Genomic DNA, 26,956 nt, shown 5'->3' with positions numbered 1-26,956 from the left:
AAACCCCTGTAACGTACTCCCGGCGACCCAATTTTATACGTAATGATGTTGAACTCGTCAAAAGCCTGAAGAAAACCAGAAAAGCATATTTTGGTATCAAGTGAGATTATTTGTTCTGCCCTGATGCTTAGACAGGCAGGGGGTAGGTGCTGGCCCACTCGGCGACCTCCTTGCGGAGAGCGAGGATCTCGGGAACAGAGCCGGAGGCAACCTTGGCCTTGAAGTCCTTGAGCTTATTGGCCTCCTTGGGCAGGTCAGCCTGGATGCTCTTGCAAAGGTTGATGACCTGGTCAATGTAGCGAGCGACGCGCTTGAAGTCCTCCTCGCTCATACCACGGCTGGTCATAGCGGGAGTACCAATGCGGATACCGCAGGGGGTCAGGGCAGACTTGTCGCCAGGAATGGAGTTTTTGTTGCAGGCAATGTTGATCTGCTCGAGGACAGCCTCGACACGAGCACCGTCAAGACCCTTGGGGCGAAGGTCCAGCAGGACCATGTGGCTGTCAGTACCGTCAGAGACGAGCTTGTGGCCGAGAGCCTTGAACTCAACCTCAAGAGCCTTGGCGTTCTTGAGAACCTGTTCCTGGTACTGACGGAACTCAGGAGTGGCGGCCTGCTTGAGGGCAACAGCCAAAGCAGTGATGGTGTGGTTGTGGGGACCACCCTGGTGACCAGGGAAGACGGAGAAGTTGATAGGACCCTCAAGGTCATACATGATTTCCTTGCCAGTCTTGGGGTCAGTGCTACGCACACCCTTGCGGAAGAAGATCATGGCACCACGAGGACCACGGAGAGACTTGTGGGTGGTGGTGGTGACGACGTCGGCGTACTCGAAGGGAGAAGGAATGACACCAGCGGCAACTAGACCGGAGATGTGGGCCATGTCGACGATTAGGTAGGCGCCAACCTTGTCGGCAATCTTGCGCATACGACCGTAGTCAATGAGACGGCAGTAGGCAGAAGTCCCAGCAACCAAGCACTTGGGACGGTAGAGCTCAGCGTTGGCCTCGAGAGTATCGTAGTCAATGATGCCGGTCTCAGTGTTAACACGGTAGGGGAAGGTCTCAAAGTAGGTAGAAACAGCGGAAATCCTGGGCAAGTTAACACAGTGTTCGACGACAGAAGGTAACGATGGAGACCTACTTTCTGGAGGGAGTCTGGTAACCGTGACTCAGGTGACCGCCGTGAGGAAGATCCAGACCCATGAGACGGTCATGGGGGCGCATGAGAGCCTGGTAGACCTCCAGGTTGGCAGGGCTACCACTGAGGCACTGAACGTTGACACCCCACTTCTCGGGGTCGAGGTTGAAAGCCTTCAGGGCACGAGCCTGGCAGGTGAGCTCAATGGCATCAATGTGCTGGTTACCACCGTAGTAACGAGCACCGGGGTAACCCTCGGAGTACTTGTTGCTCATGGGAGAGCCGAGAGCATCGAAAACGGCACGGGAAGTGACGTTCTCAGAGGCAATCAGGAGGATGGACTCGCGCTGGCGCTGAATCTCTTTTTCCTGTTGGAGGAGGCCTGATTAGTTGAAACAGCCCAGTATTATCCATTATCAACCTCAATTTGAGGGAGGGGCAAATGCAGTAGAACATACCATGATCTGAGCAATCTCAGGGTCGGAGTCGACCAGAGACTTCTCCATTTGCTACAACAAATGAGTCAGTACTGAGAGTTCGTAAGACACAGCTCAAGGTGGGATGATTCACCTCACGGTGAGCCTGCGACAAAGCGTAGGTGGCCATTATGGGTGATGGTATTGTCCAAATGAAAGAAAACAATGGACAGGAGGGTAAAGTGAGATGATAGGGATGAAGAGAGAAGGGGAGAGAGGAGGAAAAAAGGTTGGGCGAACGAAGGTGAAGAAAAGAGCACAGGAAAATCTGGTGATGGTGGGGGGAGCCGGTGGGCGGGATCGGTGCCTCAGGAAGCCAATGACTCTTTGAGTGGAGTTCTGGTGCTGCTGTCAACGTTCGGGGCCCGAAACCGGGGTCCTCACCGGGCGCTTTCTAGCAAACCGGAGAAATTTTAACTATTCTTCAGATTGGGAGTTATCACGCTTGCTCTATTTTTTGACTAATTGTAATTAGACTAGTATTTCTCTACTCTCGTATTCCAAAGTCCGTGAGACAATGGCGCCCAAGACTAGACGATTCCAATATATCAATGAACTGGCCGCTTGCCACTTGTCGAAACTGGGTTCCCATCAGAGAACCATTTACCTCTAGGAATTGGAAAATAAGCTTGAATCAAATGGATCAATATCAATTGCCTCATGCTACCTAATAGCCCGACCATGACTTCCAAGAATTAAGAGAGTCCGAGTTACTCAGGCAAAGTTCTGAAGTTCCAACTGTGGTTCCCTGGCGATCTGATCCGTAAGATTCTGTGTCGAGCACAGTGATGGGACACTCAGGACTGAGGTTTGCGAGGTAATGAGTGGTCCTAATCCAAGAGGCACCATCAATTGATGGCCGCTCGATATATTCGGCAGGATCCGTTCAGTGCTCCAAGTGACAGAGTCATTGCGAGGATTATCTGTCGGCATCTGGGTCGGAACACTTCAACTAACCATCGCCATTTGCCGCCGTCTCAAAGGACTCCAGGCACGGTCTGTCCTCAGGAGTATCAGCTGCCTAGTCAGCAGTGACACCAACGAGAGTCTGGGCGATATGGTAGCTGTCTATGGAGCATGCACTCGCTGTTTTGCCTGCAGGGTGTGAAATGGGGACCGTGGTGGCCGAGTTTGTATTCAGCCCCACGAGGAGGCTAAATCCGTAATTCTGAACCGATCAATTTGTCGAGGACCAATGCAGGATCTTTGTCTTCCTGGTATAATAATATATTTTTCCCTCGTGAAGTGAGGCGATACTCTTAGGGCCAACCATCGGGAGGGAGCGAGAGGGCCGAAGAAACATGTCTGTAGCAACAGCTCTGAGCCAAGGTTGACCCAACAGCTGATGGCACGACACGATGAAGAGCTTGTATATTGTCTCAGTGGGCCTCCGGCCAAAGTCAAGTCTTCATGTACTATCTGTCGAGGGGGCAAAACGAGACCAGCAGCAAATTGCACTTCGAAGTCTGTCTGCGGCAGCTCAAGCCCAATGGGAATTTGCTCCTTGCAAAGCGACAAGTTTATTGCAAGTCCCGCTTCTATTTCATGCTGTTGAACCGGCCATCAAGCTCCTGAGTCTGCCCTTTTCCCAAACTCTGCGAGGACCGCGTTCAACCTGGCGATACGATTCTCTAGCTCTTCAATCTCATTCTCCTGCTCAGCGACCGAGCGACCGATATCAGGTAGGCTTTCCACAGCCGCGTGTGCCTTTTGTATGCGAATCCTGATCGAGCTTGCTTCTGTCGGCAAATCCTTCGCCGTCAATGGCGCAAGTCCACTCCCCGTTGCCGAAGTCTGTTGCTGGACACCTTGGCCCGGACCCGACGGCTCTGATGGCGCTTGTCCGCCTGCTTCACCTGCAGTTCTTGGACCGCCTTCGCCAGCTGTTTGTGTCGAAAGAAGACGCAGAAGAAGGCCATGCAACGGAGGTATTATGTCGAATGTCTGCGGTGGAGGGAAAGGAACTGGTTGTGGTGCTGTGTTCATGGACTCCCCTACCATAGGGGTCTCGGGCGCAGATGACGGTTTCCGCAGCGGAGTGGCCACGGTCGGTGACCTGGATGCCATTGCGCAAAATCCAGGCTAAGGAATCTGGTATACAACTTGGAAACGTTTCGCTTATCAGGATTATAATTCCTGTGTCCAATGGGTAATATTATTAATCGGGGTTATAGGGAAGAGTCGGAACGAGTCCAGGGCGGACGAGAACGCACGGGGAAAGAAAGGTCAACTAAAGAGAGAAGCGTGACGTCGGAGAAAGAGAAGGAAAAGTCCAAAAGCGTCACCGGAAGAAGCCCCTCCCCCTCCATAGTAGTAATTATCATCCTGATAGCGACAACAATTGTTTTTCACCGGTCAGCCAATTCTTTTCTCTCTCTCTCTCATTTTCTTTCTTCCACCAGTCAATCTTCCTAACGTCTGATAATTTCTTCCTTTCTGTGAGTTATATCGAATTATCCTCATCCTTTTCCACCCCATCGAAATTGGTCGTTAAAATTAGTCAATCAACTAACTCTCAGACCAGGTTCACAATGACAAAGGTTGACCACAAAGTCGTTCTGAGTAAGCTCTCCACGATAGTGTGCTACATAGAGTTGGTCGCTAATTTTGAGTAGTCGTCATCGACGGCTGGGGTATCCCCGGCCCCGACTCTCCCAAAGACGGAGATGCGATCGCTGCTGCCGAGACACCCTACATGTCAGGCTTTGCCGAAGAGAACTCGAAGACGGCTCAAGGATATACAGAGCTGGATGCCTCGTCGCTGGCCGTCGGTCTGCCAGAGGGTTTGATGGGCAACAGTGAGGTTGGCCATCTGAACATTGGTGCTGGCCGTGTCGTCTGGCAGGACAGCGTTCGCATCGATCAGACCCTCAAGAAGGGCGAATTGAACAAGGTCGACAACGTCGTCAAGTCCTTCACTCGCGCCAAGGAGGGCAATGGTCGTCTGCACCTGCTGGGTCTGGTCTCCGATGGCGGTGTTCACTCCAACATCACTCACCTGGTCGGTTTGTTGAAGGTCGCCAAGGAAATGGAGATCCCTCAGGTCTTCATTCACTTCTTCGGTGATGGCCGTGATACCGACCCCAAGAGCGCCATCAAGTATATGCAGGACTTGCTCGATCACACCAAGGAGATCGGCATCGGTGAGATCGCCACGGTGGTTGGCCGCTACTACGCTATGGACCGTGACAAGCGTTGGGACAGAGTCGAAGTTGCCATGAAGGGTATTGTCAGCGGTGAGGGCGAAGAGAGCTCTGATCCCGTTAAGACTATCAAGGAGCGCTATGAGAAGGGTGAGAACGATGAGTTCCTCAAGCCCATCATTGTTGGCGGCAAGGAAAGGCGCGTGCAGGGTATGTTTTGAAGGAACCCGGAGAACAGCTCGCTCGAAGACTAACCGTGTCTTGCAGACAACGATACCCTCTTCTTCTTCAACTACCGTTCGGACCGTGTCCGTGAGATCACCCAGCTGCTGGGCGACTATGACCGCTCTCCTAAGCCCGACTTCCCTTACCCCAAGAACATCCAAATCACCACCATGACCCAGTACAAGACCGACTACACCTTCCCCGTTGCGTTCCCTCCTCAGCACATGGGCAACGTGCTGGCCGAGTGGCTCAGCAAGAAGGACATCCAGCAGTGCCACGTCGCTGAGACCGAAAAGTACGCGCACGTTACGTTCTTCTTCAACGGAGGTATCGAGAAGCAGTTCCCTGGCGAGGTGCGCGATATGATCCCCTCACCCAAGGTTCCTACCTACGACCATGAGCCCGAGATGAGCGCCGAAGCCGTCGGCAAGAAGATGGCCGAGCGCATTGCCGAGGGAAAATTCGAGTTCGTCATGAACAACTTCGCTCCTCCCGACATGGTCGGTCACACCGGTGTGTACGAGGCCGCCATCAAGGGTGTCGCCGCCACCGACAAGGCCATTGGTGAAATCTACCAGGCTTGCAAGAAGCATGGATACATTCTGTTCATCACCGCCGATCACGGGTAGGTTGGGGTCGTTTCTGTCTTGGGCTTTTATCTCTCCAGGCTAACATATCTGCTTCCCAGTAACGCGGAGGAGATGCTCACCGAGAAGGGCACTCCTAAGACCTCCCACACAACTAACAAGGTTCCCTTCGTCCTTGCCAATGCCCCCGAGGGCTGGAGCCTCAAGAAGGAGGAGGGTGTCCTCGGAGACGTTGCACCCACCGTCCTCGCCGCCATGGGCATCGAACAACCCGAGGAGATGTCGGGTAAAAGTCTTCTGGTCAAGGCCTAGATCAATTATATATAGAATTTTTTCCCTTTTTGTTTAGAAGAGGCTATTTCCAGCTGGTCATGGATCTATGAATCAAGATACTTTGTTTCTTTTTACACACAGAGACCGAATCTCAGAACGCCAAATGCGCCGGGTTCCAAGACATTCCGGAACCTCCCATGCTGGTTCTACCTTCATCATCATTGGGTTATCTTAGCACAAGTAGAAGAGATCCACGCAACAACCAGATCTCTAGAATAGGATGAGAAAAAGGAGCAAGAAAAAGAATTAAGGAAAAATCCCCATTTTAAACCGATGAAAACCCCACTTCATGCGGCCTGCTCGAAACCCCGTCTGATCACACGGCCGAACATCTCCACACCCACGCGCTCGCTCTTGACCTCGCTGCGCGCCTCGTTCTCCTTGTTCGTGGGCACCTTGACAACAGTCCCGTTGGGGCCAGTCTTGTCCACCTCCCAGCTGCAGACCTCGGTGACGAACTTCTCGAGCGCCTCGCGGCTGCGCAGGTCAAGCCACTGCTCCAACACCTCGGCGTTGATCTCCCGGAAGGCCTTGCCCACTTCGATGGCGATACGAATACGCACGAGCTCCTCGAAGCCGGCGACATCGGCGACCAGGTCCGCGTACAGGTCATCGGAGTTCAGGGTCGACCAGAACTGGGCGTACTGGGCGGACTCGAGGAGAGTGGACAGGCGGGCGAGCTTCTGGATGGATTCCACGAAGTCGGAGGTCTGGGAGGCGTCGGTGTCGGCGGTGGGGAAGGGCTGGGTGTGGGCGGGGAGGAGGGCAAGGCAGAGGGAGAAGGCAGGCGAGGGAAAGACGGTGAGCGCCTTGGCGAGGATGTTGGTAACGGTTTCGGGCTGGAGGAGGTGAGGGTTGAATTGGTAGCTGTTATGACATCTTGTCAGTAACGGGAGTATATGACTAAGTCTGGCGATAAAGCTAGCTGAATGGGACAGTTTTTTGCTTTCAGGAATGTATTGCTTGTTCTCGACATTCATCCCAGAGGGATGTCAGGTAATAGGAAACGTGATTATGAAGAAAAACAAGGTTGTTCATCATTCGTCCCATGCGATCTGAACACCCCCGCGATGAGGGATCCAGGACAAGCGCGGTGTTCGGCAACAACAAGAGATAAAAACTCACAGCTTCAGCAGAGCCAGGTTGGCGTAGCAGTCGAATGTGCGCTCTTCGCATTGCTGGACAACATAGTCTTGGAATACTGTGGTAGTCTCGGGGTTGTATCTGTCCAGGCCGTTGAGGATGGCATCGATATGCGCCGGCCGCGTATCACACTTGTCAAAAGCGACACCCATTTTGTTAAGTCGTCGTGTGCAGGTAGGGAGAAGAGAAGATGAGGAGGTGCAGCTGGCACAGACGGTGGCAATGAGGGCGAGTTTATCGTGATCGCTACCTATAGCGGGATGTTCTTTTTTTGGTGGGTTTTTTGGGATGTCTGTTTCTGCTGTGCGGCGGTCGACCGGAAGAACCATACAGAAACGTATAGTTTCTCCGGTCGGTCCTCACCACCCGTTTCTCGAAGGTTTAATTCAGAAGAACAACCAACTATAGCCTCGTGTTGTCGATATTAGGATATGGTTTGGTTAATCATCTCTTACCCCGCAGGTTGATGATGAAAGACCAATGCTTGGTTCCCCAATTGATGCGGTGTTATTCTCGGTCATGGCCTCTGATTCAGAATGATCTGCGTCCGGTTGACATTCCTCTTTCGCTGAAGGATATGCGGCGCCCAGCGCTATATATGGAGGCTCTCTCCTCTGACTTTATGAACGTTATTAGATTGGATCTCTCGTCCTCGGCAAGGGAATTGTTATAGTTTAGGTATATGACACATTACAATTGGAAGATATGTCTCAAATCGTGCGACTTCTTGTCAGTCAACCCCTTCACTGGCTTTTGGCTTTGGCAGCGACGGCTTCTGCATCGTCGTCTATCGATTACACCCAGTATGTAAATGCTCTAATGGGGTTAGAACGCCCTTTTTCGTGCAAAGGCTACGGAGGAGGCGATATCTTCGTTGGAGGTGCGCGGCCCTTCGGAATGGTCAAATTGGGAACAGACACGACGGCCGCAAACCGGAGCATTGCGGTACTGAACGGCGGATGGACGCCTGGTGGCAATGTGACCGCAATAAGTATGTGATTTGCTCGAAGCCCGGTCGTCATTCTTTACTACTGTGAACATCCTGGATAATCTCACGTACAGTCAGCCCAGAGTTGGTCAAGATCCGGCCAGTGTAGGCCATTACAAGTCCCAGCTGCAGAACAGTACTCAGGTAGAGCTTTCTGCTTCCAGTCACTCCAATATTGTTCACTACTCGTTTCCTCAGGGTGAGAAGCGTGTGGTTGTGGATGTCTCTCACTGGAGCCTACAATGGCTCGGACTCTCGCTGGAGTAAATACAGAGTCCATACCACGAAACCAGACTTTCGTTGGTGATGTAGGAAAGTCAATATACGGTATAGTCCTAAATAAAGCAACACCGGGGCTATGAATGAGCGTGTTGACGCTCTTTTTAGCTAGGAGGAGAAGGCAAAATCAGAGATCACTTCACTGATTGGTATCTCGTTGATGTCGTCCGACAGGGCTCGGTCGTTTATCAGGTCCGAGATTCCCTCGTGGAGGCTCACTGACACCGTCAAAGACGCCGTTGAGCAATGGAATAAGAAGGTCCTCAGCAAGACCCAGGTGCCCCTTGACCATACTGCAAACATGGCCCACGTGCGGCTGCTCTACAGCTCGCTGTATTTCATGCATCCGATGCCCTCTAACCGGACGGGGGACAATCCGCTCTGGCGCAAAGTATCTGAATGGGTCAGCGGGGTGGCAGACACTCTGGAATCCTGAAGGAGAGTTTGAACGTCACTGAGTTACTAGACCCGAAGTTTTCGAACGGCACGTTCAACAATAGCGCATATGACCCAATGTATTGTTACGAGTGCGAGTGGCAATCGCATAGCTTTGAAGGCGTACCATGGGGTAAGTCTACCTAGCATCCCGTCTTCAGGTCCATACTGACTATAACTACAGAGTACTCTTGTTATTCCGCACGATATGAGACCTTGATCGACTTTATGGGCGCCCTAGAGACTTTTGAGGCTCCGCTAGACACTATAGTGGGCACGGTCGAGAAGACTGCTTGAGGATTGTGTTGATGTTGCGTAGTTCAAACCCAGCGTGTCAGTTCAGAACCTTGTACAAACGGCGCGGTTATAACAACTCTGATGAATAATTGGCATGTGCTACCGTTGTATATTAGCAAATAAGCGAAGAGCGTTCAAATGTCCAGTAGCCTGGCACTGCAATCGTGAGTGATTCGCGTTGTTCGATCTACTCGACAGCAGCTGACCATATTGAAGTGCAGCTTCAAGGAAACTCCCTACGGAGTTCCAGGAAACAGCGATGCAGGCGCCATGAACTCCTGGCTTGTGTGGCAGATGCTTGGCCACTACCCCTTGGCCAGTCAACCAGTCTACCGGAGTATATCGCCCTGGTTTCCTGAGCTGAACATGACGGTCAACGGGAACCAGACACTGGGATTGAAGCGACGGGTAAGACCAGGTACTATTATGTGCAAAGCGTCAAAATCAATGGGGAAGAGTGGGCAAAGAAGTGGTTCGAGCATGGTGATCTTATGGTCCAGGGAAGGACTATCGAGTCTGAATTAGGTTCTGTGATGAAAAACTGAGAGAAGGGAAGCGTGCCACCGTCGCCAGGATATGTGCAAATGCAAGCTGCCGTGAGATTGCGTGTATGAGTTTGTCTCCTTAGGGCTGGCTCACAAGACCTCGCCTGACCTTTCATAGAGCCAGAAAGGTCCACACTCCTTACCTGACATTAGACTACCGCTCAAGTGCTTAATGTAAACGGTTTCTTTAGCCTTATGTCTGCTTTGTTATTGTCATTTTAACGAAGAAGATGGCTAGGGGCGATGTGGATCAGTATCAGCGAAGCATTTTGTCACAGGGCTTCGTATGTTCCCTTCTAGATTCGGTTCCAATTGTCCAATAATGATCATGTACCTGTAATGCTTAAAAAAAAAAAAAAAAAAAAAAAAAAAAAATACAACACAGCAGAATGGTTCTGCTTGATCAGATAATGAAAGTAAAGACAGCCTGTTGAGTCTGTCGTTAGATCGCATTGTGTGATGCATTTCGTCACTGGCGCGGTGGACGGTTTTAGTGTCTGATGCTTCGAGGGAAGTAGAGTCATCACATGCATCGAGACTCGAGTCTCGGCATTGGAGAGAGAGAGGAAATCAAAGATCATACCAGGTACACGATTAAGTCCTAAGAGTCTGGCAGTAGTCTAATGCAATGCACAACAGACTTTTGACAGTACTCTCCTCCGACTGCGAGTGATAGCATAATTGACAGGAGAGCCGAGAGCCCCTCTCCACGTGAGAGATGGTAAGGCAGAGAGCCAGTCTTCCGCGCCAATTCAAGCCAAATCAAACAATGCTCGCGCTCATTGGTAACCGTAGATGGAGGATTTCCCAGTTTCCAGATCCGGTGCGGGCTAAAAGGTACATGGAAGATGTTGATCGCCTCTTTTTCCCGCTTGTCCAGGAAGACGTGCGATTGACGTCAGCGCGGGACAATCGGGTATTTGAACGATGGGGGCATCATCCCTCTATCCCATCTTCTATTCAGCTCATTCTGTGGTTATGCGACTCTTCCCTCTCCCTGAGTTGTCCGTCTCTCGTTTCTTTGAGTTGAGAGCAATTCTCAGCTCATTCGCTTCAAGATCCTTGGCCGGCATCTAGACTATACGCCGCCATCCCGACGCTTATGAAGGAAAGTCATCGATTGGACCATTCTCGCCTCTGTATTTGATAACTTATATCAAATATCACAATTCATAACATGGTAAGTTGTTTGCCTCCTCATCTCTGGATCACTCCGCAACGGCCCGAGTTACGGAACCATGGATGCAGCGTCGCTGACCCTCACATAGGCACCTGTTCTGTCCAACATCCTCCAAGCCCGGCAACCCACCTCCTCATCTGACAACTGCAATTGCCCCAATAGCATCTCAGGCGGTGGCATTGCAGGAATTGTCATCGGCTCCATCGTCGGCACCTTGCTGCTTATCTGGCTCTTTCGGGTCTGCTCGTTGCCTGGCGCTTGGGGCGGTGGGGAGCCCGATCATGGATACAGCGGGGGAGGAGGGACAGAGGTGCGCTCGACGCATCGTCGAAGCCGGAGTAGTCCGTCTTATGTGGACTACGTCGATAAGCCGAGCCGTTCGCGGAGATACCGGGAGGACATTCGGCGCCCGGCCAAGGTATATCTGAATTAGGAGTATAGCAGGTGTTTTGGCATCTGTTTGCGACGATCGGGTATGATTGTATGTGTAATGATCATGAGGGACGATCCTGTCATGAGATGATGAGAAGATGGATAAGATATGATTGGATTACTGGGATTGGAGTTGGGATTGATTTTAACGAACTGATATGTTACGGATGTGTTGTACAGGGTAGTACAAATGTCTATGGCGAACTGTCTGTGATAGTACTCCGTATGTAAAATGTAATACACATCAAGGTCATTTGTTTGATATATATTGGCCTATGGTTCTTTACGGCATTCAATCCAAGGCATTAAGTGGACCATGGCTATTAGAAAGCGATCTCCTATTGCATATGGAACAGGAGATCTACTGAGTATGCTGAACATCTCCTGAACTATTGACAGAATGGATCCCTTCTAAATATATCCCTTGAGTTTGTGATAGCCACCATCGTCACATTACTCAGTTTACATAGGAAAACATCTAATTTAGGTGGGATTCTAGGAATATGACTCGAGCGTGGAGCCAGGCACAGACTCAACTCGCATCACCGGAAACGGGACAGTCCACAGACCATGAGATCAATCAATTTACCCGAGACAGAAATCCCTAGGCATCATCATTAATATTCTGGACAGTTACCAGTGCTCTAGAGGATTATTCAAGTGTTGCCTCCCTAATCGTACATCACAAACACCATACAGGTAGGTCCTTACCTTGGCAAATAACCAAACACCCGACCTGCGAGCCACCACTTTTACTACTTGGCAGGGTTTAGCCTGCTCTCCCGTGAGCAGTAGAGGTGTACTATCAGCCAATCATTGCTCTGCAATTGAGAGAAAACCCAAAGCGTAATAGACCATGCCGCATTCGGCAAGGCTCAGGAACAATCTGCCAGACACGAAGAAAGCTACTTGCCAGATCGGGCTAGCGGTGCAGGGAAACTTACCTCAAAAACGACTAGATCGTTGCTCGGCCCCACTGTCCAAGAGCAGCTGTTTGGTCAATTGCGGTCGAGTTTTACCCCTGAAACCAGCTTCACAAAGTATTTTTCATAGCATCACACACGATAGCTGCACCGCTGGATGCAGTGTGTAGTTTGAGTCTGCAAAGATGTTAACTAGTGCAGATGAGACTCGCCAAGGTTGCCGGACTCTGCGGCAGGAGGAAAGTGGCTGATGTTAATAAATTTAGTCCCTCCGTTTTTAATATACTAAACCGACTAGTCTTCTGGTCATGCCCGTCTCCGGTCTTTCTCTCCTCTGTTCGTCTCGGATTTCCCCCTCCGGATCCTGTCGTTCTCTTCCTTTGTGCTCTACCCCGTATAGTAAGTGTTCTTCTACTTGCCCGGTGGGCTGAAGATTCCTCGTGCGACTTGATCGCACGTCCATTCCTTCATCCGGATTCTGTCGCTCTTTACTGTCCTCGAACTCCCACATAAAGTTCCCCCCCCGTCTCGTTGAGCTTCTGCTGAAGCATATACACACGTTCGGGCCTGTTTGGCTGGCTGGCTCTCTTCAGCTTTACATGGGATCTACATACATTGCTCATTACCGACCGATCTAGAGAGAGATCCTTCTAAAACCCCATCATGTCGCTCCTTTACCTTGTGGCCCTCTTCGTGGCCAGCATCTGTTCGGTGACCGCTCAGACATGGACATCGTGCAACCCTCTGACGACGACCTGTCCGCCCGATCAAGCCCTGGGTATCAACACTACATTCACTTTCAACAAGACTCTCGACGATACCATCTGGAATGTCACCAATGGAGTCCTGTCGCACACCGACGAAGGAACCGAATTCACCATCACAGGCGAGAACCAATCGCCTACGATGCAGTCAAACTTTTACATCTTCTTCGGTATTGTCGAGTCCCACGTCAAGATGGCCAAGGGCGCCGGTATCATCAGCAGTATCGTGCTGCAGTCTGACGACCTGGATGAGATTGACTGGGAATGGGTGGGTTACAACACCAGCGAGGTCCAGTCCAACTATTTCGGCAAGGGTAACAATGAGACCTTCAACCGCGGCGGCTACCACTATGTCCCCAATGCCGACACGGAATTCCACAACTACACCACGTACTGGACCCAAGAGAAGCTGGAGTGGTGGATTGACGGCAAGCTCGCCCGGACCTTGACATATGAAGATTCTCAGGGGGCCGGCAAGTATTACCCGCAGACTCCTTGCAACATTCGTTATGGCATCTGGCCTGCTGGTATCAAGGGGAATGCGCAGGGCACGATCGAGTGGGCCGGTGGTCTGGTGGACTACTCGAAAGCTCCTTTCACCATGGTCCTCCAGAGCGTCCGGGTGCATGATTTCCACACCGGCAAGGAGTATAACTACACCGATCACTCTGGATCCTGGCAGAGCATCGATGTCATCGCGTAAGTATGCCCCCGCTGTTCTTGACAAAAATACATGCTAACAGGTAAACAGGGGCAACTCCACCATCGCCAATGCCATCCAAAACCCACCAAAATCTTTGTCCGAGAAGTGGGCCGAACTCCCGACCGGGGCCAAGGCCGGTGTATACATCGGGGCCGGATGCGTTGGCGCCGCCTTGCTCGCCGGGTTCATCTTCTTCTTCATCGCACAGCGCAAGAAGGGCCGTCTCGAGCACGCGCTCGAGGATGCCAAGTGGGCCAATGAACGCACCGAAATGAGCACTTTCCAGAACGATTGGAAGCAGAGCGAGTGGAAACACAAGGGATACCAGCCGGTCAATTAGCCCTGCGTTGCAAAACGATCTCGTCCTCGGTTCCCTAAGCAAGGGATGTCCCATGTCCTTACTCCCCCTTAATGCTCTTTTTGCCGCTGGTGTTTCAGAGACCTACGTTTTATCCCGTGCTGCTTTGCTGGTCAAACTGCGCGGTGGTATCGTGGAGCTCGGGGTTGGGCGTCGTTTGGTAGTAGATGTCTTTTAACCGGATTCATTTCCTGATCTCCTCATGTCCATGTTTCGTGTCAGACCGCTAACTCTTCTTGTCATTGTCATTCAATCGTCTCGGCTTTGTCCCCCGCTTTGTATTCGTATATACCAATGTGCATGTGTTCAATTTATTATTTCGCTCAGCTCAAGGATAGCATCATTGACTGTCTGCCATCGTGCTGCAGATCTGTTATAGACCACGGGAACCAATCCCATGAACATCATGGACCGCGTCGTGGAGCAGAGTTCTGATAGCCACTGGTACAATGATTACAACAACCACCTCTTCTCATCCGACCCCAAAGGCTTAGGCATAACATCCCACCCCACCTCGACCCCCTCCACCGCAGCCGAATGCCTCACAAACGTCATCTCCCCAAACCCCGTCTGCCTCGTCTCCAGGTATCCTTCTGGCACATCCGCCAGAGACACATAATCCCGCCCCTCGTCGAACCCCGTTCTCCCCTCATACTGCCCCAGCGACCGCAGATACTTCATCACCCCCGCCAACGACACATCCACGACCCACGATCCCCCTTCAGTAGCCTGCCGATACACCGCCGCCTCCACCCCCGCCGCTAGGAAATACCCCGCCGCATGATCCAGCACCTGGCACGGCGCCGCGCGCCCCGCCTCCCCAGCGCCGTAGTGCTCCGCCTCGGACACGTTCATCCCGGAACACGTCTGCACCAGCGAGTCGAAGCCGCGACGTGCCCGCCATGGACCCGTTGGACCGTACGCCGAGAGGTTCGTGCAGACGATCCCCCTGCCCTGCGCCGCCGCCCGCGCCGCCAGCGTTTCCGGGGAGAATCCCCTTGCTGCGAGAGCTCCCGGCCGGAAACCCTGTACGAAGACGTGCGCGTCGTCGATCAGCCGCCACAGCTCTGCCTCCCCTTCTGCTGCGTCCAGATCGATCTGGATGGTGCGTTTCCCGCGGCCGAATTCCCGGTCGATGGGGGGTAGGTCGGGAAGGTTGGGAGACGTGACCCAGAGGACGTCTGCGCCGTGGGCGGCGAGGGTCTTACCGGAGAGCGGGGTGGCGATGACGCGGGAGAGTTCGAGGACGCGGAGTCCGCGCAGGCACTTGTCTGTGGGTGCGCTGCGCATGGACGGCGGTAGACCCGGGGGAGCGTCGCCGATGCGGCGGAGGAGGATGGGGAGGTCGGCGACGGCGCGGGCTTGCGGGGTGGCGTCCCACTGAGCGTAGGATCTCAGGGCGGAGATGACGCAGCCGGCGTCGAAGGCGGCAGTTTCGAGGTCGACGGAGCGCCAGGGGGCGATGGCGGAGCTGACGGCCGCGCGGTCGGCGGATGGTGGGCAGCGCAGGACGGCTTTCGCGCCGTTGCTGTGGTTGGGGAAGCCGTCGTGGACGCGGACATGGCCGTCGGAGGTTTTGTGGAGGCCGCTGAGGGGGCCCCAGAGGTTTTGGGCGGGTTGCCCCGCGAGCGTGTATAGTCTCTCGGACTTGAATTCGATGATGGCGTGCTGGCGGGGTACCGTGACAGTGGGGACTGGGGAGGCCGTCCGGAGGGCATATATCTGCGCCGCGAGGAGGGCAGAGAGCCCGACGGATGCTTGCGCGAGGTCAGCTATCTTGAAAGACGAGGGGAGACCCGGTCCGCTGCCCTTTAGATCGAGAGCATCTAGCGACTCGGCGGGGAGCCCGAGGTGCTTCCAGATATACTCCACGCTGTCTCTTGCTGTGAAGGATGTCCTGTCCGGGACGGACTGGCTTTCCGACTGTGCCGAAGCCATGTTGTATGCAGGTGTATGTAGGCTTTGTAGGCTCTGCAGGCTTCTATATCGACTTCTGATCCTTGACGCTATTGTCGACAGTCGTCGCTGCGAGAGGATCAATGTACACATGTCCGCATTCTGCACTCGTATATCGCATCGTTTGATCCAGTGGGTCCTGAGCAGCTTCAATATATAGTTGCCTCAGCCATTGGATGCGACTGACTCAACCGGATAAGATGCCGAATACGAAAACGCCCGGGAGTCGGAACAAAGGAATTCAGCATTGTCGGTTTGGAAATCAACTCCAATCGAGCATTACTATAGCATAGTGATAAAAGCCTCTCCCGTAAGGCAAAAAAAGACGTTATGCTTGGTGGCTAAAGAAACTTGGTAAGGGAGGAGGAAAAGCAAAAAAAGATGCGATCCCGGTGCGACTCGAACGCACAACCTTTAGTACCGGAAACTAATGCGCTACCATTGCGCCACGAGACCCGATTCTATACAAATTGTCAGATAATTTATTTCTATACGTAGATATTTAGAGCGTTAGTCCATCGACAACAGGATCTCTGTCTTCCTCTTTCTTCTTCCCGTCTACAAGCGAACAGCTCGCCTCTCTAATTCCAGAGTGTTATCAACCCCATCAGGACCCTTCTTGGGACAGTTCTTTATGCCTATACTAATATCCGCCAAAAGTCACTGAGGCGAACGCACCTTGAGGACCTTGGTCTACACCAGCTAGCCGAGATGCGAATCATGCTCCAAATCATTGCCTAATTGACTAGCTGACCAAGATCGAGAGTCTTCTACGCCTGATTGATAGACATATGTCTCGGTCGACATTACCTTGTGGGGGGCTTGTCGCACGAGATTCCCTGATTGAGCGATAATCACCGAGATTTAGTCTACTTGTCGGATATATTGAGCGACTGTTGAGGATGATTGAAATCTCGCGTTTGGGCAAACTATTGTTTCCCCTCCTACCGCCACATTGGACGGAACGCGTGGCTTGGACGGTCTCTATGTTGTCGTCAGTCGGTGTCCCCTGAAACGCATGAGGCCTGCATGGTTTGGTGCTCTGCGAAGTAGGTGCCTGACATCCTGTACTATGCCTCGGGGTACTATGACATTACGAATCGTGACTAGTCCCTAGCCCAGAGGCCTTTTGATCAACAAGATGACGACTTGAGGTTACGTAGTCGAACATCGCTTCGTCTCTCCAGCTGGGACAGGGATCTATCTGGTGCCGCTATGCATCCGGTTCTTCCTATAATCAGTTACATGTGGAGGCTCGGGCGAAGATGCCTTTCTTCACACATCTATCATGCAATCAAGGTCGAGTGGCTCATTGGACCTTCGGAGTGGAGTCTTCTGATGTGCCATATTATGCTACCAGCAGGTGTATTTATATTGAAGAAGTTCCCGCCAGAACTTCTCTCTCGCATTGCCTTTACCATCACTCCTCATTCTGAGCCGCAAGTGTTCTTCTAAGGATACCATGCCCCCATTCGCGTTCAAGGGCCTCGCCTTAATAGCCCTAGGTACTGCAGTCGCCCAGGCCCAGCTCTGGAACCAAATCATTCAGACCAACTATGGCCCAGTCCAAGGCTTCAAGTACTTCAACGAGTCTACGCTTGAGAGATTCTTTGGAGTCTCGGAGTCCAATGTGACGGCTTTCTTAGGCATTCCCTTTGCCGCGGATACCGGTTATCAAAACCGCTGGAAACCCCCTCAGCCACGCGAACCGTGGAATGAAACTTTGAAAGCCACCAGGTTTGGCCCTCGTTGTCCCACCGGTGAGTCCAGCTACATCAGCGAAGATTGCCTGAGTCTGAATCTATGGACGAATGCCGGCTCCGCGGATGCTAAGCTGCCTGTCATGGTCTGGAACCAGGGCTCGGATGAGACCAGCGATCAGTCCTGGTGGTATGGCGGCGGGATGGCCTTGAAGGATGTCATCCTCATTACCTTCAATCGCAGAGATGATGTGTTCGGATACCTGGCGCATCCGGATCTGAATGCAGAGGGTCTGGCAGTCACTGGTCACAATACATCCGGGAACTATGGTGTTCTCGACCAACTTGAGGTGCTGAAATGGGTGAAGAAGAACATCGCCGACTTCGGTGGTGACCCTGACCGGGTGGTAGTGGCTGGTCAGTCCTTTGGCTCTTCCCAGGTGTATCATGCTGTGAACAGTCCACTGTTCAAAGGTTACTTCCATGGTGGAATCTCTCAGTCCGGCATCCGATACCCATATGACCCACTGCTGGCTGGTCTCGCGACCTCTTATGTCAACATGTCCACGGCTCTTATCCACGGTGCCGACTACATGGCTGCCCATAATGCCTCTAGCATCGCCGAATTGCGGACATTGTCCATGGAGGAGCTGCTGGTCGGCTCGCAGGACCGTGTCAACAGCACTTGGATCTCCTGGGTCACTGCCCTGTCCGCTGGCTACCCCCTGATCTTCAAGCCTGTCCTCGACAACTATGTCCTTCCCTCCAAGTACATCGAGACGCTCCTCAATGGACCAGCCAACGATGTCCCCGTCATCACAGGCAACACAAAGGACGAGTCGGGCGCATCCCCCTCCACCAACTACACCGTGGAGGAATACGAGAACTACACCTCGCACAAATACGGCGACCTCTACAACCGCTACATCAAGCTGTACCCGGACAACGGCAACCAAAGCACCGCTGATCAATCCTGGAACGCCGCGGCCCGCGACGCCTCCCTTGTCGGTTCATGGGCCTACGCCACCGAGTGGTACAAGGCCGCATCCGCCCCGTTCTACACTTACTACTGGACCCACGCCCCGCCCGGCCAGAACCAAGGCGCCTTTCATCAGTCGGAGATCATGTACGCCCTGAACGCTCTATACGCCAATGCCGATCAGTATCCTTTCACCGAAGCAGACTATGAGATCCAGGAGAAGATGTCCGCCTACTGGGCCAACTTTGCAAAGACATTGGATCCTAACAAGGGAGGCTCTTATAAGGGCAAGGGAGTGTTACCGCACTGGAGTCCTAATAGCCCGAATGGCACCCAGGTGGTTATGGAACTTGGCAATGCGTTTGCTAATGTGCCCATTGCCAAGAGGGAGCAGGTTGAGTTTCTAATGGAGTGGTACCACCGGCAGATTCCATATTAGTGCGACCTGAAGAGCAGGCGCCATTTTTTAGGCTGGAAGCATTAGATCTATGGCAGACGCAAGAGTAGCGTATAGCCTATAATAGAAAAGCGAATGGTCTACTCCGTACAACCATCCACATAAATATGTGTCTGGTCAATGGAAATTGACACCAACTAGAATAGAACATGGTGATTCAAAAACGAGATAAAAAAGAAACGATCCCGGTGCGATTCGAACGCACAGCCTTTAGTACCGGAAACTAACGCGCTACCATTGCGCCACGAGACCGGTTGATGGCAATTGGGCGGATTTTTGGCCTCATAGTCTAACTTTAGAAATCAGAAAATTGCTGAGATAGGTCTCACGGCAGCTCGCTGAATGAACCAATCACATAGCCTCATTAAAAATAGGCTGACGGCGTCTCCGTCGGCCGGTGAAAGACCATCAGTCTTGGTTGGCCTTCTAGACCCTTTAATCTTCTGGTTTCATTGTCCCTTTTGCCTAATTTGGGATTCGCTCTGGTCTGTGGACTCGTGGACATATCCGTATCCATCATTAGTCCTCGCAGCAACGGTCGATTTTCCACCGACGGGGAGGCCCAGGATCCCTTTGGGATACTACAGAGTACTCAATGCTGAGAAATTATACTGCTTATGCGATCTTTGTGGTCATAACCTCGACCCACCTAAACCCTTGACACAAAAGTCTATGACATAACCATATCAAAATGGTGCCTGTCTTCCTCGGTACTTTGGTTCTAAAAGCATAGGGAGCTGTTTTGTCTGATGCATCCAAGTCTCACGTGCGGTCATCGATTGCCAGCAATGCCTGCAGTTGAGAGGGATTTAAATCCTTCGAACCCCTCTTTGCGCCACCATGTCTTGACTTTTAACGATTTTCCAAACCAGCTTGTATAGGAGTTTCATCAGATCTGAGACTATCAATGAAGTTACAGTTTACCCCATGATTCTGAAGTTTTTGTGATACCTCACGCACCATGAGCGAGTCGAAAACGGTCCCCATTCCAGGGCCGAGAGGAGTGCCTCTGCTGGGAAACATTTATGATATCGAGCAAGAGGTGCCTCTGAGAAGTATCAATCTGATGGCCGATCAATATGGTACGTCGTCATTGCTAAACTTTCCCGATTCCCCTCCAGCTAATACGCACAAGGCCCCATCTACCGACTGACAACGTTTGGCTGGTCCAGAGTATTCGTCAGCACGCACGAACTCGTCGATGAGGTCTGTGACGAAGAGCGATTCACCAAGGTCGTCACGGCGGGGTTGAATCAGATTCGAAACGGCGTTCACGATGGGTTGTTCACGGCCAATTTCCCCGGGGAGGAAAACTGGGCGATTGCCCATCGTGTGCTCGTGCCGGCCTTTGGACCTCTGTCCATTCGAGGCATGTTTGACGGTATGGTGCCTGATCAGCCGTGACGTTCGCTTCTCTGACATGACAATCAGAAATGTACGATATCGCGACGCAACTCGTCATGAAATGGGCGCGACATGGACCGACCGTTCCAATCATGGTAACCGACGATTTCACCCGGTTGACCTTGGACACCATTGCCCTTTGCGCGATGGGAACCCGTTTCAATTCTTTCTACCACGAAGAGATGCATCCTTTTGTCGAGGCAATGGTGGGCCTGTTGCAGGGATCCGGTGACCGGGCTCGTCGACCCGCGCTGCTCAACAATCTGCCCACGAGTGAGAATTCCAAGTATTGGGACGACATTGCCTTTCTACGGAACCTAGCACAGGAATTGGTCGAAGCGCGGAGGAAGAATCCCGAGGATAAGAAGGATCTTTTGAATGCGCTGATCTTGGGGCGTGACCCCAAGACTGGCAAGGGCTTGACCGATGAGTCGATCATTGACAACATGATTACATTCCTGATTGCTGGTATGTCCTGTACCAATTTACTTCTAACGCTCTAGCTCACGATACTAGGCCACGAAACGACCTCCGGCCTGCTCTCCTTCCTATTCTACTACCTGCTGAAAACCCCCAATGCATACAAGAAAGCGCAAGAAGAGGTTGACTCTGTTGTTGGACGGCGGAAGATCACTGTGGAGGATATGTCCAGGTTGCCGTATCTCAATGCTGTGATGCGGGAGACGCTGCGTCTGAGGTCTACAGCCCCTCTGATTGCTGTACATGCCCACCCCGAGAAAAACAAGGAGGACCCCGTTACCCTGGGAGGTGGTAAATATGTTTTGAACAAGGATGAGCCCATTGTGATCATCCTGGACAAACTGCACCGCGACCCCCAGGTCTATGGGCCCGATGCAGAAGAGTTCAAGCCGGAGCGAATGCTGGACGAGAACTTTGAGAAGCTTCCCAAGAATGCCTGGAAGCCGTTCGGCAACGGGATGCGTGCCTGCATCGGCCGCCCTTTCGCCTGGCAGGAAGCTTTGCTGGTAGTGGCTATCCTGCTGCAGAATTTTAATTTTCAGATGGACGATCCCAGCTACAATCTTCATATAAAGCAGACGCTCACCATCAAACCGAAGGACTTTCATATGAGAGCAACTCTGAGGCATGGACTGGATGCTACCAAACTCGGCATCGCCCTGAGCGGCAGCGCGGACCGTGCGCCGCCTGAGAGCTCGGGAGCCGCGAGCAGGGTTCGCAAGCAAGCCACTCCTCCGGCGGGTCAGCTCAAGCCGATGCACATCTTCTTTGGAAGCAACACAGGAACGTGTGAGACGTTTGCACGTAGATTGGCCGACGATGCCGTGGGGTATGGATTTGCTGCCGACGTCCAATCTCTGGATTCCGCCATGCAGAATGTTCCGAAAGACGAACCAGTGGTGTTCATTACGGCATCATACGAAGGTCAACCGCCCGACAACGCTGCTCACTTTTTCGAATGGCTCAGCGCCTTGAAGGAAAATGAGCTCGAGGGTGTTAATTATGCCGTGTTTGGCTGTGGTCATCGTGAGTTACCTGTCTTCCTCTTCAGGGCATGACTTGAACTATACAGTTGCTAAGTTTAGGTAGACGATTGGCAGGCTACCTTCCATCGCATCCCCAAAGCAGTCAATCAGCTCGTCGCGGAGCATGGAGGAAATCGGTTGTGTGATCTTGGACTAGCCGATGCCGCCAACTCGGACATGTTCACCGACTTTGACTCGTGGGGCGAGTCCACCTTCTGGCCTGCAATCACATCCAAGTTTGGAGGTGGAAAGTCGGACGAGCCGAAGCCGTCGTCCAGTCTCCAAGTAGAAGTCAGCACGGGAATGCGCGCCTCGACCCTTGGTCTTCAGCTCCAGGAGGGGCTCGTGATCGACAACCAGTTGCTTTCAGCACCCGACGTCCCGGCTAAGAGAATGATTCGATTCAAGCTGCCTTCGGATATGAGCTACCGATGCGGGGATTACTTGGCTGTGTTGCCTGTAAACCCGACCAGCGTCGTTCGCCGGGCCATTCGGCGTTTCGATCTTCCCTGGGATGCCATGCTCACAATCCGCAAACCGAGCCAGGCCCCCAAAGGCTCCACCTCGATTCCCCTTGACACGCCCATCTCGGCTTTTGAACTCCTCTCCACCTATGTGGAACTCTCGCAGCCGGCCTCTAAACGCGACCTGACCGCACTGGCAGACGCCGCCATCACCGACGCCGACGCGCAAGCTGAGCTACGCTATCTGGCATCCAGCCCCACCCGATTCACCGAGGAAATCGTCAAGAAACGGATGAGTCCGTTGGATTTGCTGATCCGGTACCCTTCAATCAAGCTGCCTGTTGGCGATTTCCTGGCCATGCTCCCACCCATGCGGGTGCGTCAATACTCCATCTCTTCTTCTCCCCTGGCGGATCCCTCAGAATGCTCGATTACGTTTTCTGTGCTCAATGCGCCGGCTCTGGCGGCGGCATCGTTGCCACCGGCCGAGCGAGCGGAAGCTGAGCAGTACATGGGAGTCGCCTCCACCTATTTGTCCGAGCTGAAGCCGGGCGAGCGTGCCCACATCGCCGTGCGGCCGTCTCATTCCGGCTTCAAGCCGCCGATGGATCTGAAGGCGCCAATGATTATGGCGTGCGCGGGAAGCGGACTTGCGCCCTTCCGCGGGTTTATCATGGACCGCGCCGAGAAGATCCGGGGCAGACGCAGCTCGGTCGGAGCTGATGGCCAGCTTCCCGAGGTTGAACAGCCCGCCAAAGCTATCCTGTACGTGGGCTGCCGGACCAAGGGCAAGGATGACATCCACGCCACTGAGCTTGCCGAGTGGGCTCAACTTGGCGCTGTGGACGTGAGGTGGGCGTACAGCCGGCCCGAGGACGGGTCCAAGGGCCGTCATGTGCAGGATCTGATGCTGGAGGACCGTGAAGAATTGGTCAGTCTGTTTGACCAGGGCGCTCGGATCTATGTGTGTGGCAGCACGGGCGTAGGGAACGGGGTGCGCCAGGCCTGCAAGGACATTTACCTGGAGCGAAGACGCCAATTGCGACAGGCGGCGCGGGAGCGTGGCGAGGAAGTCCCTGCAGAGGAGGACGAGGATGCTGCGGCGGAGCAGTTCCTGGATAATCTGAGGACAAAGGAGCGATATGCAACGGATGTATTTACTTAGCGATGGATATCAGCCACAATTCTGCCAGTCGTATCACTTGCTAGACTCGGAATGAGCTTCAGGTCCCACCAGTCTCTCTCAATCCTATCCCCGTGAACATGCTGTAGACGGGGTGATGTTGCAGGCCTCATTTAGCGTGCTTGGCTGCAGCTTGGCTCTACAAACGTGGACTTGATCAGCAACTGTTACTGGTGCAGATGGCCGGGATATTTATCATGTTGAAATTAATCTACCTCTCCCCTGACGACAGTCGCGATTCTTATCTGTATCCAAGACAACTGCTCCGGACTGCACCGAGGTAATTGACCCCTCACGATTCCGAGTATAAAACATGCGCCAGTCTCCAGCCTCCATCCTCCACAATCTTTCCACAAGGAAGCGACTTCTGTGCCATTCAATAAAATGAAGACAAAAGCAACCTCCCTCTTCCTCTGCGTCTCGGCGCTTGTATCCTCAATCTCTGCCCTCACCATCAGCCGAATCAATGGAAACAAATACCTCTCGCCCTACGCCGGCGAAACCGTCTCCAATATCCAAGGCCTGGTAACAGCCAAAGGCCCCTCTGGCTTTTACCTACGGTCAACAACCCCAGACGACGACGACGCCACCTCGGAATCCATCTACGTCTACGGCAGCACCGCTGTCTCCAAAGTCTCCGTCGGCGACATCATCTCCCTTTCGGGGAAAGTCTCCGAGTACCGCTCCTCGGCCTCATACGTGTATCTAACGGAACTCACCTCGCCATCTGCCATCTCCGTCGTCTCGCGCGGGAATGCCGTCGTGCCCGTGGTGGTCGGCAAGGGCGGCCGGGCCCCTCCGACGGAGCAGTTCTCCGTGCTGGACGGCGGGGATGTGCTTGCTGTGCCGAATAATGTGAGCACAGTCAGCAAGACGAATCCAGTGCTGCGGCCGGGGACGTACGGGATGGACTTTTGGGAGAGTCTGAGCGGGGAGTTGGTGAGGGTGTCGAACGTAAGGGCGATTGCGAGGCCGAATTCGTACGGTGATACGTGGGTGCGTGGGGATTGGAAGGTAAGTGGGGAGAATGAGAGGGGTGGGTTGACGATGCGGGAGAAGGGTATGCATGCATGTTCGTCAGGATGTTTAGACGAGGCTGATGAACGTACCTAGACTCGAACCCCGAGGCTGTCATTGTTGGGTCGCCGCTGGATGGTAGTAAAAATCCTACTGATACCAAGCTGGGGGATTTGGTTGGGGATATCACAGGCGTGATCACGACGGCGTACGGGTACTATGTGCTGCTGCCCCTGACAGCCTTGACTGTTACGGGGTCAAACACGACGGCTGCTGCTCCTACAGATTTGGAGTCTGCTGGAACATGCGGTGGTGTGACGGTTGGCTCGTACAATGTCAACAACCTGGCTCCCAACTCGACGACGCTGCCCAAGATCGCGCAGCATATTGCGCAGTACCTGAAGAGTCCGACGCTGGTCTTTCTGCAAGAAATCCAGGATGATGACGGGCCGACTGATGACGGCGGTATGCTTCCTCTCAGGCTGACTGTGGCCATCGGCTAATGCATGCGCCAGTGGTATCCGCCAACAAGACGCTCTCGACCCTCGTGCAGTCCATCGCCGACCAAGGCGGCATCCGGTACTCGTTTGTCGATATTGCCCCGGTCAACAAGGAAGACGGCGGCCAGCCAGGCGGGAATATCCGCGTCGCCTACCTGTACGATCCGTCTGTGATTCGCCTGCGTGACGCCAACCCTGGCTCCAACACCGATGCCAATGAGGTCCTCCCCGGCCCCGAACTCAAGTATAACCCTGGCCTGATCGACCCGTCCAACAACGCGTGGCTCAACAGTCGCAAGCCGCTAGCCGCAGCCTGGGAAACGCTCGACGGCAAGAACAAGTTCTTCACGGTGAATGTGCACTTCACCAGTAAGGGCGGTGGATCGTCAATTGAGGGCGATGCCCGGCCGCCAGTCAACGGAGGCGTTGCCACACGCGAGGCGCAGGCCAAGCTCGTTGCTGTACGTTGTCCTCGTTCTCAATCCTTGAGCGGTACTAACGTCAGAAGGAATTTACATCGTCCATCCTAGCCGAAGACTCCACCGCCAAGATCATTGTTTCCGGCGACTTTAACGAGTTCACCTTTGCACAGCCGCTTGAAACGTTCCTGGCTGAATCTGGGTTGGAGGATCTCGACGAGGTCGCTGGGATTGCAGCCACGGAGCGGTACACGTATCTGTACGATATGAACTGCCAACAGCTGGACCACATGTTTGTGAGCCCGGCGCTGGCAACAGGAGCGCAGATGCACCATCTGCATGTCAACACCTGGGTTTCGTTCGACGACCAGGCAAGCGACCATGATCCTACGGTGGCGTTGCTGAACGTGTGTAGCTAGTTCACCTCACCTTTCACCTGTACAGCAAGAGCAATGTGCAGTATGTTTTAATACTTTTATTGTTTTGGTACAGGATCATCCAACACCCTTAAGCAAAGCAGGATCAATCTCCGGCAACTGAGAATCAGGCTTATAGCACCCATAAAACAGATTACAGCAGAGACGCTTCGCCGTGCAATGCCCATACACACCTCCCTGCTTCCTCTTTCCATTAGCCAACGGAATACACCGTTCCCGCAGAGGAAGACTGCAACACCCACCCCGCATTGCACAGGTATACTGGTGCTCCTCCCACGCCAGCGTCGGCCCCTTCTCATTCTGCGTAACCCGCAAGAACTCAAACGTATGGTAGTTGCCCGCCGGACCGCCCGTTGGAGGCGACGCCAGGGAAGTCTGCAGGGTCTCCAGATGCTCACGGTATAGACGCTTCGGCGTGGAGGTCATCTCGTCGAGGGTTGTACTGCTGTGGGGCGGTGGATTGGCGCTCTCGCTCTTGCTCTTGCTATCTGGTCTGCTTGCCTGGTTGGTGTTGAGGGTTTGCAGGGGCGTTGATGCGCCGGAGAATTGTACATCCTTCGCTTTGTTCTCTGTGATACTTTGCTATCCAGTCAAAGATCAGTACATTGAGAGACGCAGAGTACGTTATGCCTGAGAGATCGGGGATCCATCTCATGAAGCTATAGTATCTACTTTCGATCCATACACTTGCACCTACATCGGGTGGATCATCGGAAACCAGGTCTGTCGCTGTTGGCGTTGATACACTCCGTCTCCATCTACACTGTTCTGAGACGACGTTTGGTAACTAGTGCGTGTCTGTATACTACACAAGCAATGCTTTATAAGACATCACATATCGATTAGATACAGGAGCCAATCAGGCTGTGAAGACCATGGCTGATTCTTGCATGGGACTGTCGGCCAGAGTGAGCCCTCTGTCATATTGGGGTGAAGCATGTCTGATCTCGCACAGTCAGTCGTCCGACCACGCTGCGCTTTGAT

The 26,956-nt window shown here is 53.1% G+C and overlaps 11 protein-coding genes and 2 non-coding genes across 13 annotated transcripts; 7 read left to right on the top strand and 6 right to left on the bottom strand.

Moving 5' to 3' along the window:
- Positions 1–127: 127 nt before the first annotated feature.
- On the bottom strand, positions 128–2,011 carry AFUA_3G09320 (glycine hydroxymethyltransferase SHM2; the record flags this gene model as incomplete). The annotated part of the gene is made up of 4 exons (XM_749594.2): positions 1,711–2,011; positions 1,599–1,649; positions 1,144–1,508; positions 128–1,091 (listed from the first exon to the last, which is right to left on the bottom strand). The coding sequence occupies exons 1-4, from the start codon at positions 1,744–1,746 to the stop codon at positions 128–130; spliced, it is 1,416 nt and encodes a 471-aa protein (XP_754687.1). The 5' UTR covers positions 1,747–2,011.
- A 36-nt stretch (positions 2,012–2,047) lies between these two features.
- AFUA_3G09300 (mediator of RNA polymerase II transcription subunit 9) lies at positions 2,048–3,936 on the bottom strand. Its single transcript, XM_077804386.1, has one exon. The coding sequence runs from the start codon at positions 3,681–3,683 to the stop codon at positions 3,180–3,182; it is 504 nt and encodes a 167-aa protein (XP_077659925.1). The 5' UTR covers positions 3,684–3,936; the 3' UTR covers positions 2,048–3,179.
- A 211-nt stretch (positions 3,937–4,147) lies between these two features.
- AFUA_3G09290 (phosphoglycerate mutase, 2,3-bisphosphoglycerate-independent) lies at positions 4,148–5,883 on the top strand (the record flags this gene model as incomplete). The annotated part of the gene is made up of 4 exons (XM_749597.1): positions 4,148–4,178; positions 4,232–4,969; positions 5,027–5,609; positions 5,673–5,883. The coding sequence occupies 4 exons, from the start codon at positions 4,148–4,150 to the stop codon at positions 5,881–5,883; spliced, it is 1,563 nt and encodes a 520-aa protein (XP_754690.1).
- Positions 5,884–6,191: 308 nt separating this feature from the next.
- AFUA_3G09280 (CSN8/PSMD8/EIF3K family protein) lies at positions 6,192–7,421 on the bottom strand (the record flags this gene model as incomplete). Its single annotated transcript, XM_749599.2, has 2 exons — positions 7,030–7,421; positions 6,192–6,771 (listed from the first exon to the last, which is right to left on the bottom strand). The coding sequence occupies exons 1-2, from the start codon at positions 7,374–7,376 to the stop codon at positions 6,192–6,194; spliced, it is 927 nt and encodes a 308-aa protein (XP_754692.1). The 5' UTR covers positions 7,377–7,421.
- A 45-nt stretch (positions 7,422–7,466) lies between these two features.
- On the top strand, positions 7,467–8,750 carry AFUA_3G09270 (uncharacterized protein; the record flags this gene model as incomplete). Its single annotated transcript, XM_749600.2, has 2 exons — positions 7,467–8,038; positions 8,548–8,750. The coding sequence occupies exons 1-2, from the start codon at positions 7,753–7,755 to the stop codon at positions 8,748–8,750; spliced, it is 489 nt and encodes a 162-aa protein (XP_754693.1). The 5' UTR covers positions 7,467–7,752.
- Positions 8,751–10,360: 1,610 nt separating this feature from the next.
- Positions 10,361–11,204, top strand: AFUA_3G09260 (uncharacterized protein; the record flags this gene model as incomplete). The annotated part of the gene is made up of 2 exons (XM_749601.1): positions 10,361–10,507; positions 10,860–11,204. The coding sequence occupies 2 exons, from the start codon at positions 10,361–10,363 to the stop codon at positions 11,202–11,204; spliced, it is 492 nt and encodes a 163-aa protein (XP_754694.1).
- Positions 11,205–11,691: 487 nt separating this feature from the next.
- Positions 11,692–13,933, top strand: crh3 (glycoside hydrolase family 16 protein; the record flags this gene model as incomplete). The annotated part of the gene is made up of 2 exons (XM_749602.3): positions 11,692–13,589; positions 13,642–13,933. The coding sequence occupies exons 1-2, from the start codon at positions 12,790–12,792 to the stop codon at positions 13,931–13,933; spliced, it is 1,092 nt and encodes a 363-aa protein (XP_754695.2). The 5' UTR covers positions 11,692–12,789.
- A 471-nt stretch (positions 13,934–14,404) lies between these two features.
- On the bottom strand, positions 14,405–15,889 carry AFUA_3G09240 (CAIB/BAIF family enzyme; the record flags this gene model as incomplete). The annotated part of the gene is made up of 1 exon (XM_749603.1): positions 14,405–15,889. One exon carries the CDS (start codon positions 15,887–15,889, stop codon positions 14,405–14,407), a length of 1,485 nt encoding a protein of 494 aa, XP_754696.1.
- Positions 15,890–16,291: 402 nt separating this feature from the next.
- tR(CCG)2 lies at positions 16,292–16,363 on the bottom strand. The gene has a single exon. It is a non-coding gene (tRNA).
- Positions 16,364–16,447: 84 nt separating this feature from the next.
- Positions 16,448–19,223, top strand: AFUA_3G09230 (carboxylesterase/lipase family protein). The gene has a single exon (XM_749604.2). It carries the CDS (start codon positions 17,370–17,372, stop codon positions 19,023–19,025), a length of 1,656 nt encoding a protein of 551 aa, XP_754697.1. The 5' UTR covers positions 16,448–17,369; the 3' UTR covers positions 19,026–19,223.
- tR(CCG)1 lies at positions 19,224–19,295 on the bottom strand. The gene has a single exon. It is a non-coding gene (tRNA).
- Positions 19,296–20,004: 709 nt separating this feature from the next.
- Positions 20,005–23,581, top strand: AFUA_3G09220 (bifunctional cytochrome P450/NADPH--P450 reductase; the record flags this gene model as incomplete). The annotated part of the gene is made up of 5 exons (XM_749605.1): positions 20,005–20,125; positions 20,179–20,424; positions 20,475–20,915; positions 20,964–21,953; positions 22,017–23,581. The coding sequence occupies 5 exons, from the start codon at positions 20,005–20,007 to the stop codon at positions 23,579–23,581; spliced, it is 3,363 nt and encodes a 1,120-aa protein (XP_754698.1).
- Positions 23,582–23,983: 402 nt separating this feature from the next.
- On the top strand, positions 23,984–25,954 carry AFUA_3G09210 (endonuclease/exonuclease/phosphatase family protein; the record flags this gene model as incomplete). The annotated part of the gene is made up of 4 exons (XM_749606.1): positions 23,984–24,659; positions 24,713–25,081; positions 25,132–25,577; positions 25,625–25,954. The coding sequence occupies 4 exons, from the start codon at positions 23,984–23,986 to the stop codon at positions 25,952–25,954; spliced, it is 1,821 nt and encodes a 606-aa protein (XP_754699.1).
- Positions 25,955–26,956: the final 1,002 nt, after the last annotated feature.

This window comes from Aspergillus fumigatus, chromosome 3 (assembly GCF_000002655.1).
Source record: "Aspergillus fumigatus Af293 chromosome 3, whole genome shotgun sequence".
Taxonomy (NCBI): Eukaryota; Fungi; Ascomycota; class Eurotiomycetes; order Eurotiales; family Aspergillaceae; genus Aspergillus; species Aspergillus fumigatus.
The sequence above is the reverse complement of the archived record's forward strand: the minus strand, read 5'-3'. Positions and strand labels throughout refer to the sequence as shown.

Excerpts from the sequence above, each read along its gene's own strand:
- AFUA_3G09300 (XM_077804386.1), bottom strand. The coding sequence starts at position 3,683 with ATGGCATCCAGGTCACCGACCGTGGCCACTCCGCTGCGGAAACCGTCA.
- AFUA_3G09230 (XM_749604.2), top strand. The coding sequence starts at position 17,370 with ATGCCCCCATTCGCGTTCAAGGGCCTCGCCTTAATAGCCCTAGGTACT.